Genomic DNA, 19697 nt, shown 5'->3' on the forward strand with positions numbered 1-19697 from the left:
CCAGTTCCATTTAAGGTTCTTCCTAAATGGGACTTGTCAATAGTACTACAGGGTTGGATAAAACTTTCGCAGGACTTAGACCTGTCGTTAAAGTATATTACCCTTAAGACAGCCTTTCTGGTAGCAATTTCTACAGCCAGGCGCATTAGTGAGCTTCAGGCGCTTTCAGTTAGGGAACCTTTTCTTCAAATTTTTGAAGACAGGTTGGTGGTACGTACAGATCCAGGATTCCTACCTAAAGTGGCTTCCAGGTTCCACAGGGCTCAAGAAATGGTGTTACCATCCTTCTGTTCCTCCCCTTCCAATCCAAGGGAAGCAGAGTTTCATATTTTAGATGTCAGGGCCTGTGTGTTAAGCTATCTAGAGTTGTCTAAGAGCTTTAGAAAATCCAATGCTTTATTTGTAGTGCATTCAGGGAAAAATAAGGGGCAGCAGGCTTCAAAAAATACTATAGCCAGGTGGATTAAACAGGCGATAGTAGAAGCTTATAGAAGTTTAGATAAAGAGTGCCCTTTTTCTCTGTTAGCCCACTCCACGAGGGCATTATCTGCTTCTTGGGCGGAGCGGGCTGGGGCGACACCAGAACAAATTTGCAAAGCAGCCACCTGGTCTAGCTTCTCGACATTCATCAAGCACTACAGACTGGACCTTCTCTCTGCGCAAGATCAAGCGTTTGGAAGGAAGGTCCTCCAGGCGGTAGTCCCACCATAATCTGGTAAGTTCTCGTTGATCTCTCCTGTGCTGTCCTAGACAGACGACTGGAGAAAAACCAGAGTTGGACTTACCGGTAACTCTGTTTTTAGGAGTCGTCCAGGACAGCAGGGATTCCCTCCCTATAATGCTGTTTTAACCATGGGCGAGTGTTTTTTTGTCTTGTTGCAGATGCCATGTCCGGGGAGTTCTCGGATAAAGACTGGGGAAGATGGTGGGTGTCTGCCCCTTTATTCACCTGATCCTTTGTGTTTCCTGTCTCCGGAGGTGGAGCCTATATCTCCTGTGCTGTCCTGGACGACTCCTAGAAACAGAGTTACCAGTAAGTCTAACTCTGGTTTTTCAGTTGTATCCAAGTAGGCAGGCCTTTGTACTACATAGTTGAAAGTAAATCTAAAGAAAATTGTATAATGTATGGCCAGCCGAAGGCCACTCTAAAATGTGCAGTTTTATCACACAGCACAATGCCACAGATGTCGCAAGTTTTGAGGGCGTGTGCAATTGGCATGCTGACTGCAGGAATGTCCACCAGAGCTGTTGCCTGTGACTTAAATGTTAATTTCTCTACCATAAGCCATCTCCAAAGGCTTTTCAGAGAATTTGGCAGTACATCCAACCAGCCTCACAACCGCAGACAACGTGTAACCACACCAGCCCAGAACCTCCACATCCAGCATCTTCACCTCCAAGATCATCTAAGACGAGCCACCTGGACAGCTGCTGCAACAATCGGTTAGCATAACCAAAGAATTTCTGCACAAACTGTCAGAAACTGTCTCAGGGAAGCTTGTCGTCCTCATCGGGGTCTCGATCTGACTGCAGTTCGTCGTCGTAACCGACTTGAGTCTACAAAACCACAGACCAAACAGGAATAAACATAACCAATCATGATTAACTTCCGTAAAACTAAGAGGGGTATATGCTAATGCCAGGAGCCTAGCTAATAAAATGGATGAGTTGGAAATGTTAGTTCATCTAGAGGACATAGACCTTGTGGGAATAACAGAGACTTGGTTCGACCCCCTCACATGACTGGCTGGCAAATATCCAAGGGTATTCGGTGTACCGGAAGGACAGGGTAGGAAAAAGAGGGGGAGGGGTATGTCTCTACGTCAAAAACAATGTAAGGGTGATAGAGAGGAATGACATTACGGAAGGGATGAGTATGGAGTTAGAATCCGTGTGGGTAGAACTCCTTAGGGAAGGAGTAAAGGGAAAAGTAATTGTGGGGGTTTGCTATAGGCCACCTAAACAAGGGGAGGAGGTAGAGCTGGAATTTTTAGCACTTTTGGGTAAAGTGGCAAAGCTAGGATCAGTCATCATATTGGGGGACTTCAATTATCCCGACATTGACTGTGGAGAGGGGATTACACACTCACATAAGGCCCGTCTATTCACGGAAACCTTACAGGATAATTACATGTCACAGCTGGTGGATTCTCCTACTAGAGAAAACACAATCCTGCATCTATTGATCACTAATGACCCAGACATAATCTCGGAGGTAGGAGTCCAGGACAACCTGGGCTCTAGCGATCACAGGATGATCACATTTAGTGTAAATAACAATAGAACAAAGCAAGTGGGGAACATAAGAACCCTTAACTTCAGAAGGGCAAACTTTCCAAAATTGTACTCATTGATGGAAAGGGTAAACTGGGACCAAACCCTGGGATCCCTGACCACAGAGGAAAAATGGGAATGCTTTAGGAACATATTAAGCAAAGGCATCTTGCAGTGCATTCCTATGGGAAATAAATTTAGAAGAGACAAGGCCAAACCTGGCTGGCTAAACCGTAGCGTTAAAAACCTTATTAGGGGAAAAAAATTGGCCTTCAGGAAATATAAATCAGAGGGCACAGCATTGGCTTTCGACCAATACAAGGAGGCAAATATGAAGTGTAAACACGAAATCAAGATGGCTAAAATTAACTTTGAAAGACAAATAGCGGAGGATAGTAAAAAAACCCAAAGAAATTCTTTAAGTATATCAACAGAAAAAAAACTAGGGCAGAGCATATTGCACACATAATTAGCGATGATGGGGGGATGGTTACAGAAGACACTGAAAAAGCAACCGTGCTGAATGCTTTTTTTCTCGTCCGTATTTACACAGGAAATGGAGGGGTACACTGACCATGACTTTTTGGTTAGTAGTAGTACACAGGACTTGCCACTATGGCTAACAGAGGGTGAAATCAGGGAAAGGCTGGATAAACTTAACACAAACAAATCACCAGGCCCGGATGGCGTACATCCGAGAGTACTCAAGGAACTCAGTAAGGTTATATCCAGACCACTGTTCCTGATCTTTGCGGACAGTATTAGGACAGGAGATGTACCAGGAGATTGGAGGAAAGCTAATGTGATTCCGATATTCAAAAAGGGTCAGAGGCATGTCCCGGGAAATTATAGGCCTGTCAGTTTGACATCGATAGTATGTAAACTTCTGGAGGGGATGATAAGGGACTATATCGTAGAGTTTGCTAAAGACAACAGCATCATCAGTAATAACCAGCATGGGTTTACAAATGGGCGTTCTTGTCAAACCAATCTATTAGCATTCTATGAGGAGGTGAGCAGTGAGTTAGATAGGGGCAGACCAGTGGATGTGGTGTACCTAGATTTCGCTAAGGCGTTTGATACAGTTCCCCATAAGCGCTTAATCTATAAAATAAGGTCTGCAGGCATCGACAGCAGGGTTTGCTTTTGGATACGGAACTGGATAAAAGGGCGTGTCCAAAGGGTGGTAATAAACAACGCATACTCAGACTGGTCTGAGGTAGTAAGTGGGGTCCCCCAAGGCTCAGTCCTGGGTCCAACCTTGTTCAATTTATTCATAAACAACATTGAGGTCGGGGTCAGTAGTTCAATAGCAGTTTTTGCAGATGACACAAAATTGGGCAGGGCAATAACCACACAGCATGAAGCAGATATCCTACAGGATGACCTGGACAAAATAACGGAGTGGGCAACGACTTGGCAAATGAGGTTTAACGTAGAGAAGTGTAAGGTTTTGCACTTGGGGACTAGAAACATAAAAGCACAATACACGTTAGGAAGGGAACCCTTGGGGGAATCAACAATGGAGAAAGATCTGGGAGTCTTGGTTGATGATAGACTAGGCAACAGCATGCAATGTCAAGCGGCAGCTGCCAAAGCTAGCAGAATATTAGCATGCATAAAGAAAGGGATGTATTCCAGAGATAAGACTATAATCCTTCCACTTTATAAAACTCTGGTCCGACCGCATCTGGAGTATTCTGTCCAGTTCTGGTCGCCAGTCCTCAGAAGGGATGTGTTGGAGCTGGAGAAAGTCCAGAGAAGGGCAACTAAACTAATTAGGGGATTGGAGGACCTTGATTATGAAGAGCGTCTACAATCACTTGATTTATTCTCCCTGGAGAAGAGACGCCTGAGGGGGGACATGATAGCAATTTTTAAATATCTCAATGGGGATCTCAGCTTAGAAAAAAAGCTGTTTAGTCGAAGGGATTGCATGAGGACTCGGGGGCATACAATGCGATTAGAGGAGAAGCGTTTTAACCTCAGGCAACGTGGGGGGGTTCTTTACTGTTAGGGCTATAAGATTGTGGAATTCTCTACCACAAGAGGTGGTTTCTGCGGGTAGTATGGTGGCATTCAAAACACTATTGGACGTGCATCTTAAGGATCAGAACATTCAGGGGTATGTGAGATGATTACAGCCACACACACCTACACAGGTTGAACTGGATGGACTATTGTCTTTATTCAACCTCACCTGCTATGTAACTATGTAACAAATTTCTCACATTCGATGGCGTCTGGCACTTTGGAGAGGTTCTCTTCACGGATAAATCCCGGTTCTCACTGTACAGGGCAGATGGCAGACAGCGTGTATGGCGTTGTGTGGGTCAGCGGTTTGCTGATGTTTATGTTGTGGCCCATGGTGGCGGTGGGGTTATGGTATGGGCAGGTGTATGTTATGGACAACGAACACAGGTGCATTTTATTGATGGTATTTTGAATGCACAGAGATACCGTGATGAGATCCAGAGGCCCATTGTTGTGCCAATCGTCCACGACCATCACCTCATGTTGCAGCATAATGCACAGCCCTGTGTTGCAAGGATCTGCACACAGTTCCTGGAAGCTGAAAACATCCCAGTTCTTGCATGGCCAGCATACTTACCGAACATGTCACACATTGAGCATGTTTGGGATGCTCTGGATCGGCGTATACGACAGCGTGTTCAAGGTCCTACCAATATCCAGCAACTTCGCACAGCCATTGAAGAGGAGTGGACCAACATTCCACAGGCCACAATCAACAACCTGATCAACTCTATGCGAAGGAGATGTAGTGCACTGCATGAGGTAAATGGTGGTCACACAAGATACTGACTGTTTTTTCAGACCCCCCCCCCCCCCCCCCAATGCAGTAAAACTGCTAACTTTAGAGTGGCCTTTATTGTGGGCAGCCTAAGGGAACAGCTGTGCAATAGTCATGCTGTTTAATCAGCATCTTGATATGCCACACATGTGAGGTGGATGGATTATCTCGGCAAAGGAGAAGCGCTCACTAACACAGATTTAGACAGATTTTTGAATACCTGAGAGAAATAGGCCTTTTGTGTCCATAGAAAATGTCTTAGATCTTTGAGTTCAGCTCATGAAAAAATGGGGGCAAAGACAAAATTGCTTTCGTTTTTATTATTTTGTTCAGTGTATTTCATGTCGGCGTTTAGAACAAGTTTTTAGGTTTGAGAATACTAGAAGTGCTGGGCTGTATACACACAGAAATAATTAAAGCTGAGCATTTAACTCCTTTGTTCTGTCGCTTACTTTGTGGCAGCTGGAATTTGCAGTTCAGATGACTTGTGGGAAGTGCGTTGATGCAGTGAAGAGCTCCTTACAAAATGTTCTAGGTAAGTTAGTTGTAGCAAGGCTACCTTCCTCGTAGTTGTGTTAAAATTAAACCTGTGACAAACATGGGCAATGCACACTAAGCATGTGATGAAATGATGCATAAACAAAGGTTACCTTCCATAAAAACCAGGAGTGATTAGTACATCCAGAAAATGGATGGAGGAGGAGATTTGCTAAACTGGTGTACACACAATCTGATGCAGTTGTGCATAGTAACCAGTCACCTTCTAACTTTTAATTGAATTAGGCTTTCAAAATAAAAACAGCTCATTGGAAACTATGCACAGTTGGACGAGATTCTGTGTGCACCCATTTTAGTAAACCTCCCCATTGTATGATATGGTTTGCCACAGAGCCAATTCTCCTTTTTTATGTCTAGGAATAAGCAAAACTGTTGTGACCAGACCAAGTTTTGAGGTTTTGCTATGTACCGGTTTACTCCAAAATAACTTTTTTTTCACCATTTTGCATATTTGAATTGGTTTTACTTTTTTTGCACATTCGGCCCTGATTTAGTCATTTTTATACATTCTTTTTTTTTTTTTTTTTTTTTTAAGATTCTGAATAGATTTTTCCCCAATCATCTTCCAGGAAAGCAACCTAAGCTTGAAGCTTCTTTCTCAACAGGAAACGCAATGCAGACAATTTTAAGAAGCACTCCCTTCCCCCTCATCCCATAGTTTAGATTGTGTTTCCTACCTTCTAGGAAGCATTGTGATATTTGTTATTTTCCTTACTGGTTTCCCATTTAGTCAATGGTCTCCCACAGCAGTGCAAATGCAGATTGAGCGAGGTTCATCTCTAGGGTCTGGGACCTTAACCTGTCTGGAAGGTTGGCTTCCAAAGCTTTCTTGGTGGTAATGTCCTGTATTCTTGTGGTGTGGTTAGTGTGGCATGAAGGCCATAAAGAAGGATCTTCCTGGTAGGGATGCACCAAAATGAAAATTCTAGGACGAAACAGAAACCGAAAAATTCAGGATGCCCTTAGCCGAAAACCTAAAATGACTTTTTTTTTTCCCCCCAAATTATTTTATCAGGCAGACGTGTGTCTGTGCATACTGATAAGGTGTTTTGCCAGCAGTGGGTTTGAAGTTTTTATGAAGACTTTGTTATCGGGTACATTTTGTAGGATGATGGCTGTTTGAATTTTGGTTTTATTCATAGATGCCAAATGCATATCTTTGCCCTGTATTAAAGTAATTTTCCACCATTAACAAGAATGTTGAGTTGAGTGGAAGGTTTGTGATTATGGACCTGCTGGCAGTGCGCATACCTACCTCAGTTGGACTCCAGTGGATCCCATAAGAGGAGGGATTGTTAAGGACAGGCAACCATTGCATAGGCAGGATTAAAACTGTCTCTTGTATTCAAATTGTAGGCAAGGAATGTGGAAGGGATTTCAGGCTGTTTTGTAAAATCAAGTATCTAATTGTGAGAGAGAGAGATATTACCTTCCGAAGCGCAGCGGCAGCACCAGAGCACATGAAGGGAGGAGGTGTGTGGAGCCACTCTGGAATAGGCACGGAGGAGGATGAGGAAGATCCTCAGCTTTGCATGCTGGGTCCTCTCCCCTCAGGACATCACTGGTTGCCTGGCCATCCTAGCAAACAGTGTAGCTCAGACAAAAGCGGCCGCCAGGCGGAGGAACAAAGTGGAGCGGTCAGCGAAGATACCTGCCTGACGGGGAAGTGAAGGGCTCGCTTCATTACAGCTATTAGCAGCCATTCATTTTCGCCATCTTTGACCTGTTTTCGGCCGAAATGGGATAGACCCATTTTCGGCCAAAAATTTTGGTTGCTGAAATTTCGGTGCACCACTACTTTGTATCACTTGCAGCGGGAGACAAAGGTGGAAAGCACATATTAGCTATCCAAGCCTTGGTCTGAACGCTTATGTCATTTACGTGGAGATTGAAGTTGGTGTTGAGTTTAGTTTTCGTCTCCAAATATGGAAAGGTTTCTTCACTGTAAAAATGTGGAATAGATTCCCTCCAGAGGTGGTTCTGGCTAGTTCACTAGATTGCTTTAAAGACATGGATTCTTTCCTGGGTGTACTTAATATAAGTGGGTACTAATAAGTTGATTCAGGGAATATCCAATTGCCTCTCGGGGGATCAGGAAGGAATTTTTAAAAATGATGTTTTGACTAAATTGTTTTTTTCGTATGTATCCTCAATACAGGGACTCCAATTATGTGTGGGTTTTGATACAGTACATGTCAATGCTGTTAGGTCAATAAGCAAACGTGTATACATTAGATTTTTAGATATTAGGTATTTTCCAATGTAATTGACAGACTGGCCTGGGATGATGTTAATGGGCCATTGAGAACAGGGTAAATACAAAAGATGAGGTTGTGTTGACTTAAACCCGGTCTTCACCCCTCATCCTCTCCTCTACATACAGTCGGGTCCATAAATATTGGGACATCGACACAATTCTAATCTTTTTGGCTCTATACACCACCACAATGGATTTGAAATGAAACAAACAAGATATGCTTTAACTGCAGACTTTCAGCTTTAATTTGAGGGTATTTACATCCAAATCAAGTGAAAGGTGTAGGAATTACAACAGTTTGTATATGTGCCTCCCACTTTTTAAGGGACCAATAGTAATGGGACAATTGGCTGCTCAGCTGTTCCATGGCCAGGTGTGTGATATTCCCTCCTTATCCCATTTACAAGGAGCAGATAAAAGGTCCAGAGTTATTTTCAAGTGTGCTATGTGCATTTGGAATCTGTTGCTGTCGACTCTCAATATGAGATCCAAAGGGCTGTCACTATCAGTGAAGCAAGCCATCATTAGGCTGAAAAAACAAAACAAACCCATAGCAAAAACATTAGGTGTGGCCAAATCAACTGTTTGGAACATCCTTAAAAAAGAACGCAGAAGGGGGGAAAAGAGACTCTTTTGGGGTTTTTTTCGCTCGGGTGGCAGAGCTCATCGCTCCCTCTATTCAGACACTACCTCCTGGTAGGTGGCACCGGTGGCAGGTTTTCCCTGGGGACGGTTGAGTAGTCTTTTTTTGTTATGGCTACAGGAAAACAAAGCTTAGGCTTATTTTCCTTTTTAGTGGAGGTGATTTTTACCTCCCTTTTTTTGTGTTTTGTGTTTTTTTTTGTTGTCTGGCCTTTTTTCTCCTCTTTCTTTTCCTTTTTCTTTTTCTTTTCCTTTCTTTTTCTTTTCTTTCTTTCTTTCATTCCTTTTTTTTTTTTTTTTTTTTTTGTGGACCCCACAAGAGAGTGGAAAGGGTTGTCATATTCGGCATGGAGCAATGCACCTCAAGGACTATTCATTATCAAGAAAGAGATGAGGTATTTCCACTATTTAAAACTCTGTCAATTTTCCTATGGCTACCTCTTTAAGAGTAACCTCGTATAATGTACGAGGATTATGTTCCCCTAACAAACGGGGGAGGATGTGGCAGGCATTGCGGCATTCGCATTTTGATATCCTCTTTATTCAAGAGAAGCACTTTACTGCCTCCTCCACCCCCCAGTTATCCACCAGAATTTTTTCCCAATGGTTTCATAGTGTCTCTCCAATCACTAAAGCAAGGGGGGTATCTATTGCGGTACATAAACACTGTTCCTTTGCCCTGAAGGATTGCCTTCTGGTCATATAGATATTATGAACATGGTAACAAGTGTGGTAGGCTGCTGGCGTGGATATTGCAGAAGCGTACGGAGGCCCGCCACGTACATGCGTTAGATATACCAGGAGGAAGGGTGGTTAGTTCCCCTCAAATAGCAAAAGCCTTTCAATCATTCTATGAAAAATTGTATAGCCTTACTAACCCAAAAGGGGTGGACAGATTGACTGACTAGGATCCGGACTTGCATACAGGAAACTGGCCCCCCTAAATTACCAATGGTTTCTGCGGGTAGTATGGCGACTTTCAAAAGACTCTTAGACGTACAGCTCAAGGATCAGAACATTCAGGGCTATGTGAGATGATTACAGCCACACACACCTACACAGGTTGAACTGGATGGACTATTGTCTTTATTCAACCTCACCTACTATGTAACTATGAATGTAACCCAGGTGTTGGCTGACTTGGAAGCTCCGGTCATGGTGGAAGAAGTGGGGAGGGTAGTATCTTTGTTACCCTCTGGAAAAAGTCCAGGGCCTGACGGTTTTATGAACCAATATTATAAAGCCCTGTTTATTACAATAGGCCCTCATTTATGTACATACTTCAATGCTGTTACAAGGGATAATCCTCTTCCTCCAGAGGCCTTACTGGCCCATATAGTTGTACTACCTAAACAAGGCAAGGATCCTCGTCAATATGCCAGTTATCGGCCAATTTCGCTTCTTAATACTGATGCCAAAATTATAGCCAAGGTTCTGGCGTTGCGTCTTCAAGATCATTTGGCCGCTTTGATCCATCCGGACCAGGCCGGTTTTATGCCCAACCGAGAGGCCGGAGATAATACCATAAGGGCCCTGCATGTACTGCATTGGGCACAGAACGGCCCGTCCTTGGACCCGAGTCTTATGCTGTCGTTAGATGCCGAAAAGGCTTTCGACAGAGTGGACTGGCTCTACCTGTCAGAAGTCTTAAAGGCTCTGGGACTGGGGGATCGGATGCTAGGTTGGATACTAGGGTTTTATACAAAACCAGGAGCCAGGGTCAGGGTAAATGGTCTTCTTTCAGATACTTTTGATATTTTTAATGGTACAAGACAGGGATGTCCACTGTCCCCTTTTCTCTTTGCCTTGAACCGTTCCTGAGGAAGATTAGAGGTACTCCGGTTGTTGCTGGAATTAAGGTGGGAATGGTGGAACATAAAGTCTCGGCTTATGCCGATGACTTATTATTCTATTTAGTCCGACCTCCGCTCTCATTACCAGTTTTGATTCGTGAATTGCACGCATTTGGGGAGGTATCAAACTTTAAAATAAATTATGATAAGTCAGAGGCACTGTTAATCCACACTCCCCAAGATATGGCAGATTTCTTACGTCACTCCTTTGGATTTAAATGGCATGAGGCTTCCCTTTTATATTTGGGGGTACATATTTCCTCAGATGGGAAAGTACTTTATGATCGAAACGATGGAGATTTATTGACTCAAATCACCTCAGACATAGAATCATGGATGCCATATTCACTTACCTGGTTTGGACGTATTGATGCCATTAAAATGAATGTCCTACCTAGAATAATTTATTTGCTTAGTGCAGTTCCCATCCAATTACCAAAAATTTTTTTTCAAACATCTACAACGTGTCTTTTTGAAATTTGTTTGGCATGATAAACATCCACGATTAGCATATGATATACTTAGGAGGCGGAAATGGGAGAGAGGAGTTGGACTACCTGACATAGCCTTGTATTATAAGGCTATGGCACTTGTTCGTATAATAAACTGGACACATGACGCTATTAATAAACCTTGGGTATCCCTGGAGAAAACTATGGTGGGTCGGAACCTAGCGGGTGCCCCCTGGATCCCGAATGGAGATCGTGGGCTGTCAGAATGGACATCCCCATTTACACGTAATTCTCTTCGTATCTGGGATGGCCTTAATGTAAAGGGGGTCTTCCCTTGGTTTCGACAAATTATGGATTTTGTAACTAAACTTCCAGCCCCCCCTCGATCGATTGATCAACTCTATCCTTTGGAGTCATGGGTAATTAAACCCCCGAAATCTCGGCATTTATTATCTCATATGCACAATCTGGTTTTGGACTCAGTTGTGGACACGATACCTTTTTATGTTAGAGGATGGGAAAGAGAGTTGGGAATAAAATTCTCCCCTCCGCAATTAACTAAAATTATGCAACTAACTCATGTTTTATCTATTAGCACTAGGGTTCAGGAATCTTCTTATAAGTTTATATCGCGTTGGTATAGGACCCCTGCCAAGTTGGCACAGATGTTCCCCACGGCCGACCCAAGCTGTTGGCGAGGGTGCGGCCAGGTGGACTCGTTTTTACATATTTGGTGGGAATGCCCACGTATTTAATCCTATTGGGATGATATTCATCCCTGGATACAGAAACTGGCCATGGCCCTGTTGGACCGCACCCCCCTTCAATACCTCTTCCATGATACGCAATTCTCTGTAAAGAGATACAGGCGGAGTATTATTCCGTTTGTGCTGAATGCTGATAAGTGTCTGTTTCCCAGACACTGGAAGAGGTTAATGGGATCATGGAGGCGGAGAGGAGGGGGCTGGTTTCCCGGGGTCAGCAGACTCTTTTTCAAGAAATATGGGCGGGTTGGAGGCTATATTCTTATAATTTATACTTGAGGTGCATGCTCAGGATAAAATGGGGGGTCCCTTAGGGGGTTGTCACTCCTTAGGAGAAACTTCCCCCCCTTTTTTTTTTTCCTTTCTCTCTCTTTCTTTTACTTTGACATGAAATTAGAGGTAATTAAAGGATCCGTTTAAATATAGATTAACAGACACTCTCAGACATTGAAGAGTGGAGTTTTGTGAGACTAGTATTTGATTGAGCAATAAGTATAAATTCCTTCCCCTTCTTCTTCTTCCTCATTTTTTTTTTCTTTCCCCCCTCCCCCCCCTTTTTCTTTTTCTCCACTGTATGTATCACGAATTATGGTATTGGTTGGTTTAGGGGACTATCTCCCCCTTATGATTTGATAATAGAAATAATCACATAGGAGTGTAATTCACGATTATGGGAAAGAGGGAAAAATGAGGGTTCTTTTTTTTTTTTTTTTTTTTTTCCTTTTCCCCTTAATACAGGGGAATCGTGACACTGGGGTGTAGAAAGGTTTTTGAGATGGGAGATATCTCCCCTTAATTATTGATAATATGAATTAATCACTTAGGGATATAATTCACAATAATGTGATGGAGGAGGGAGGGAGAATATTTTCTCCAAAGATTGTTAATGAAATTCACTGATGGCTAATATGGAGAACATTTGGGGGGGGGGGGGGGAGAGAGGCAATGTTTTTATAATTGAAAATGTTAGAAATGAAAGGGAGAAGAATTTTTGGGTTCTTTCCTCATTTCTTTGTATGTGTTTTGTAAAATTTAATAAAAATATATAATATAAAAAAAAAAAAAAAAAAAAAAAACGCACCTGTGAGCTCAGCAACACCAAAAGACCCTGAAGACCACGGAAAACAACTGTGATGGATGACCGAAGAATTATTTCCCTGGTGAAGAAAACACCCTTCACAACAGTTGGCCAGATCAAGAAAACTCTCCAGGAGGTAGGTGTATGTGTGTCAAAGTCAACAATCAAGAGAAGACTTCACCAGAGCACCAGAGTGAATACAGAGGGTTCACCACAAGATGTAAACCACTGGTGAGCCTCAAAAATAGGAAGGCCAGATTAGAGTTTGCCAAACAACATCTAAAAAAGCCTCCAGTTCTGGAACAATATCCTCTGGACAAATGAGACCAAGATCAACTTGTACCCGAGTGATGGGAATAGAAGAGTATGGAGAAGGAAAGGAACTGCTCATGATCCAAAGCATACCACCTCATCAATGAAGCATGGTGGTGGTAGTGTCATGACGTGGGCATGTATGGCTGCCAATGGAACTGGTTCTCTTGTATTTATTGATGATGTGACTGCTGACAAAAGCAGCAGGATGAATTCTGAAGTGTTTCGGGAAATATTATCTGCTCATATTCAGCCAAATGCTTCAGAACTCATTGACCGGCGCTTCACAGTGCAAATCGACAATGACACAAAGCATACTGCAAAGGCAACCAAAGAGTTTTTTTTAAGTTTAGGAATTGGAATGTTATGCAATGGCCAAGTCAATCACCTGACCTGAATCCGATTTGAGCATGCATTTCACTTGCTGAAGACAAAACTGAAGGGGAAATGCCCCAAGAACATGCAGGAACTGAAGACAGTTGCAGTAGAGGCCTGGCAGAGCATCACCAGGGGTGAAACCCAGCGTCTGGTGATGTCTATGCGTCCCAGACTTCAGGCTGTAATTGACTGCAAAAGATTTGCAACCAAGTATTAAAAAGTGAAAGTTTGATTTATGATTGTTAATTTGTCCTATTACTTTTGGTCCCTTAAAAAGTGGGAGGCACATATACAAACTGTTGTAATTCCTACACCGTTCACCTGATTTGAATGTAAATACCCTCAAATTAAAGCTGAAAGTCTGCAGTTAAAGAACATCTTGTTTGTTTAATTTCAAATCAATTGTGGTGGTGTATAGAGCCAAAAAGATTAGAATTGTGCTGATGTCCCAATATTTATGGACCTGACTGTAAATGGCACTTTTTTTTTTTTTTGGTTACCTTTTTTTTTTTTTTTTTCTTTTTGTTTTTAATGTAAAGTGTCCAACCGCCACCCCCCATACACCTCACTTGCCCAGGTCAATGATGTGCACTGTGTTTCGTGTCCATCCTGAGGTATGCACGTTGCATATCCCAGAAGGGATAGTCCTTCATTCATAAAAGAGGAGGGGGACAGACCTAGCGGCAAATCCCCGGGAGGCCCACCACTTGAACCGTAAGAGCTAACAGCCGCCCGATGTCACAAAGAACATGGCAGCGCGGGACCCAATCGGTGACAGCAGGACAACAATGGATTCGCTGGTTGAGTGACTATCTGAAATTTGCAGAACACACCACTGCATGTGGTTGTTAAGCAGCAAAAACATAAGGTATTAACAATTATAAATACACCACACAGTAAAGAGTGGCCTCTCTCTTCTGGTGCTGTGACTGAGAGTTCTGTCTTAGATTTCACAAAGAGTTTATTGGCTTTTTGGGTGATATACTACGTACAATTGCACAGGTTAAGGGTATACAAAGAGGGCTACAAAAGAAGCGTAAGAGTTACCCGGCAATAGTGCCAAAATAATGGGATTTTTGACTTGCCATAAAATCCATTTCTCTGATGTTCATTGATGGACACAGGTCCTGATCTTCTTAACCATTGGGTTATACTGTCCCCTACAGGAGTAGGACACTAGGCAGAAAAAGTCTGGCTACTCCTATGGGCAGTCCCAGGGGGTATATTCCCTCTCTCTGCTATAGGTACTCAGTTTTGTTACAAGCAGTCTCAGAAGAATTACAACTCCACAGAGGGGTGGGTGCTGTGTACGTCAATGAACATCAGAGAAATGGATTTTATGGTGAGTGAAAAATCCCATTTTCTCTTTCGTTCATTGACGGACACAGCTTCTGATCTACTTAACCATTAGGACGTCCCAAAGCGCAGTGTTAAACATGAAGGATGAGAACAGTGAAAAAGAAACTCCCGATGCTAACTATAGCCAAATAGGTAAACGGGAGCTTAACCAAAACAACTGGAGCTCACCTGTAAAAAAAAAAAAAAAACGATACACTCTCAAAGAGGACCAGGTCCTCTAAACAGCAGCTTGCAGAAACCTTGCGTTCAAAGGAAGCATCCGCAGATGCCAACACATCCACTTTATAGAACTTTGTGAAAGTGTGCACCAATGACCAGATGGCCGCCTTGCAAACCTGCATCACTGACGCCGATGACGGAAGGCCCAGGAGGCACTGAACGCTTGAGTAGAATGCTCCTTGACAGGAAAAGGAGGAACCTGACCCTGGAGGAAATAGACCTGAACGACTGTCTGTCTGATCCATCTGGAAATTCTCGCAGAGGAAATGGACAACCCTTTCCGAGGCCCATCCGTGAGCACAAATAGTGAGTCTGACTTCCTAAAAGACTCTGTAGCTGCCAGGTACACCCTAATTCCCCGGATCACATCCAAGGCATGCAAAACAATTTCCTTTGGATGTTTTGGCCTGGAACACAGGGAAGGCAACACAATGTCTTCATTCAAATGAAAATCAGAGACAACCTGAATAAGGAATGACGGACAGAGGCAAAGAACCACCTTATCTCTGTGAACCACCAAGTAAGGTGAACGACAGGACAACGCTGCCAATTCCGGCATCCTGCATGCAGATAGCCACCAAAGAGGCCACCTTCTGTGACAGCGTAAGCAGGGGAATCTCCCGAAGAGTCTCAAAAGAAGGCTTCTGGTAGAGGGAGAGAACCAAATTGAGGTCCCAAGGAGGCAACAAAGACCGCACTGGAAGGGTTTAGTGCCTAACTCCCTGAAGAAAAGTACATACCAGGGAGTATGTGGCCAAGGGCTGTTGAAAGAAGACCACTAAGGCCGACACCTGACCCTTGATATACTCACGGCCATTTTCTGCTCAAGGAAGGTCAAGATCCGAGCCATCGAAAGAGCGAGGATGAACCCCAAGAATCTCACAACACACACTGTATGTCCTCCACGTACGATGGTAGGTCTTAATAAAAGTAGATTTTCTAGCTATTAACAGTGTTGGAATCACCGACTCAGACTAGAGCTGCATGATTCTGGATAAAGTTAGAATTGCGTTTTTTTTTTTCGCTTAAAATGAAGATCACGGTACTCACGATTCTCAGTGTAACAATTCTTTTACATTTTATACAAAAAAAAAAGGGGTTAACTTTACTGTTTGTTTTTTTGTAAATTCATTACAGTTTATATTTTTTCCCCAAAAACTTGCATCTGAAAGACTTCTGCGCAAAAATAGTGTGACATAAAAGATTACAATGATCCCTAGGGTCTCTGCTAAGAAAAAAAAAAAAAAATTATATATATATATATATATATATATATATCAGTAATGTTTGGGGGTTCTTAGTAATTTTCTATTGAAAAAAAAAATGGATTTTTTAATACAGACTTACCTATAAAACCCATTTCTTGAAGTACATCACGACACAGAGCCATAAATCATAACGTATGGGATGTCCCAAAGCAATGCATCTAAAGGGGAGGGGGGACACAACAAATAACGCCATCTGACCCCCCAAAAAAGGATTACACCGCTGCCTGCAGAACACTGCGGCTAAATGCAGATTCCTCCTGGGTTTCAACATCCACTCGATAGAAACGAGTGAACGTATGCACCGATGAACAGGTTGCGGCCTTGCAAATCTGAGCCATAGAGGCACTTACTCCTCTGGTAGAATGTGCCTTTATAGGAAAAGGTGGAACTTTTCCTACTAAATCATACGCCTGGGTAATAACTTTGCGAATCCAAAAAGAAATCCTAGATGCTGCCAACCCCTTTCTGGGGCCTTCTGGCAGCACAAACAAGCTCTCGGTTTCTCTCCCGTGCTGTTTCCTGTAATAAAAACTAAATGCACGCATTACATCAAGAGAATGCAATATCTTTTCCTCCTCTGAGTGAGGCTCTGGAAAAAGGAAGATAGTATAATGTCCTGATTTAATGAAAGGCGGACACCACTGTGGACAAAAAACCTGGGTGTGGACGTAAAATCAAGAATGGCTCTTTACAAGAAAGAGCTGCTATTTCCGATACCCGTCTAGCTGAAGTTATCGCAATCAAAAGACCACTTTTCTGGGGAACCTGCCCCAGAGGCTCAAAAGGCTGTTTTTGCAAAACTGGCAAAATCAAATTTAAGTCCCACGGACATAATGGTGGCTTCATTGGCGGAAGCAAACATAACATTCCCCGGACGAAGGTCTGAACCAACGAAGGGGAAGCGATCGGTTCCTGGAAAAAAAAAACGATAAGGCTGAAATCTGCACTTTGATAGTGCTCAAGGCTAACTTCATATCTATTCCTGCTTGGTAAGGTAAGCTAGAATTTTCTGTAATAAATGTTTCTAGAGACTGGTTTTCTAGCATTTATCAGTGTATGAACTGCAGGGCCAGATACACCCGGCTCCTTCAAGATTAAGGCTTCAATAGCCAAGCTGTCAAATTTAGAAACTGTACAGCAAGGTGGAATATTGGACCTTGAGAGAGTCGGTCCGGGCGCAGGGGAAGGGCCCAAGGTCTCGTCACTGCCAATCTCTGGATTTGTGCAAACCAAACCCTCCTCTGCCATGCCTGATCTAACAGAATCACAGGTTTCCCCTCTAGCTGGTTTCTTAACGGTATCAGCTGCACCGAAGGAAAGGCATATATCAGGGAATACTCCTCCCAAGGAGTCACCAAAGCATCCACTCCGACTGCGAGTGGATCCCTGGTCCTGGACACAAATTTCTTCAACTTGTTGAACCTGGATGCCAACAGATTTACGTCTGGGACCCCCCCCCCAGCGTAGGGAGATAAATCCAAGGTGGGTATGGGGAAAAATCACAAGAGCAGCCTAAAAACGACATCAAACGAGGATATAGTATGCAACTGGTCAAAATTACACAAGGTTTGTATACTAATGCTAGAAGATGGGAGAGCTGGATCTGCTGATGTATGAGGAGGACTTAGATTCTGTGGGGATAACAGAGACTTGGTTCAACAGCTCTCATGATTGGATGGCGACCATTCAGGGGTATTCCTTTTATCGCAGGGATAGAGAAGGTAAAAAAGGGGGAGGGGTATGTTTGTATATTAAGAACAGTGTACAGGTAAATATGAGGGATGATATTAATAATGGAGCTATGGACGAGGCAGAATCCCTATAGGTAGAACTTAAAAGGGAAAGCACTATAGGGAAGGTGATATTGGGCGTATGCTATAGGCCCCCCTAACCAGAGTGAGGAGGGGGAGGCGGACCTCCTTTTACAGATTGGATTGGCAGCAAGGATGGGAAATGTCATTATAATGGGGGACTTTAATTATCCAGATATAGACTGGGCAGAAGGAACCGCGCATTCAGCCAAGGCTCGGCAGTTCCTAAATGTTTTGCAGGACAATTTCATGGGTCAGATGGTGAATGCACCGACAAGAAACAATGCGGTACTTGACCTACCGATTACCAACAATACAGACCTGCTCACGGATATAGAAATACGGGGCAACATAGGAAACAGTGACCATAGGTCAATAAGTTTCAGTATGAATTACAATAATAGGAAACACAAGGGTAATATAAGGACACTGAATTTCAAAAGAGCCAATTTCCCAAAACTGCGCGCTCTGCTAGAAAATATCAAATGGGATAGAACCCTGGGAACAAAGAACACAGAGGAAAAATGGGAGTGATTTAAGAGCATACTTAACAAAGGGATTGCCCAGTGCATTCCAAAGGGAAATGCATTTAAAAGAGCAAAACTAAACCCTGGGTGGCTAAACTCCGACCATAAAAATGCATATTAATACTAAAGAAAAGGCCTTCAAAAAATACAAGGCTGAGGGGTCATTGGCAGCATTCATGCATTACAAATAGTGTAATAAGAAATGTAAAGATGAAATCAAGGCGGCTAAAATAGAACACGAGACATATAGCGGAACAGAGTAAAAAGAACCCCAAGAAATTCTTTAAGTATATAAACAGTAATAAAGGAGGCCAGAACACATTGGCCCCATAAAAGACGACAAAGGAAATTTGGCCACAGAGGACAGAGAAAAGGCAGGAAGTGTTAAATAATTTCTTCTCTTCAGTCTTCACAAAAAAATCGGGGGGGGGGGGGGGGGGCTACACTAACCCAGCTTGTAATGCGAAACTAAATAATACACCTCAGGAAGTACCCCCATGGCTAACAGAGGATAGACTTCGAACTAAACTAGAGAAACTTAACATAAATAAATCACCGGGACACGGAAGAGCTCAGCCAGGTGATTGTCAGACCATTATTCCTGATTTTTAAGGATAGTCTACAGATGGGTATGGTGCCAGCTGATTGGAAAAAAGCCAATGTGGTACCAATATTTAAAAAAGGGCCGCGATATATCCCCGGTAACTATAGGCCGGTCAGCCTAACATCAGTACTCTGCAAGATTTTGGAGGGGATGTTAAGAGATCACATACAAGACTTTAGTAATGAAAACGGTATTATTAGTAGTTATCAGTATGGATTCATGAAAAATCATTCTTGCCAAACCAATCTATTAACCTTCTACGATTAAGTGAGCTGCCACCTAAATAAAGGTAAGCCTGTGGATGTGGTGTATCTGGACTTTGCGAAGGCCTTTGACACCGTTCCCCACAAACGCTTACTGTTCAGACTAAGGAAGGTAGGTATGGACCATAAGGTGAGTACCTGGATAGAGAACTGGCTCCAGGGGAGAGTCCAGAGGGTGGTGATAAATGGGGAGTACTCGGATTGGGCGGGTGTGGAAAGTGGGGTCCCCCAAGGTTCTGTCCTGGGACCAATCTTGTTTAATTTAT

The 19697-nt window shown here is 43.1% G+C and overlaps 1 protein-coding gene across 2 annotated transcripts in view; it reads left to right on the forward strand.

Moving 5' to 3' along the window:
* The first annotated feature begins 5546 nt into the window (after positions 1-5546).
* Positions 5547-19697, forward strand: part of CCS (copper chaperone for superoxide dismutase) — a 353047-nt gene continuing 338896 nt past the window's right edge. For both annotated transcript variants that reach the window (XM_082270566.1, XM_082270567.1), the window contains exon 1: positions 5547-5621. In XM_082270566.1, coding sequence (XP_082126692.1) covers positions 5567-5621 — 55 coding nt within the window. In that variant the 5' untranslated portion in view covers positions 5547-5566. The remainder of the gene's footprint in view (positions 5622-19697) is intronic.

Source organism: Pelophylax lessonae (genome assembly GCF_965119305.1).
Source record: "Pelophylax lessonae genome assembly, chromosome: 10".
Lineage (NCBI taxonomy): Eukaryota > Metazoa > Chordata > Amphibia > Anura > Ranidae > Pelophylax > Pelophylax lessonae.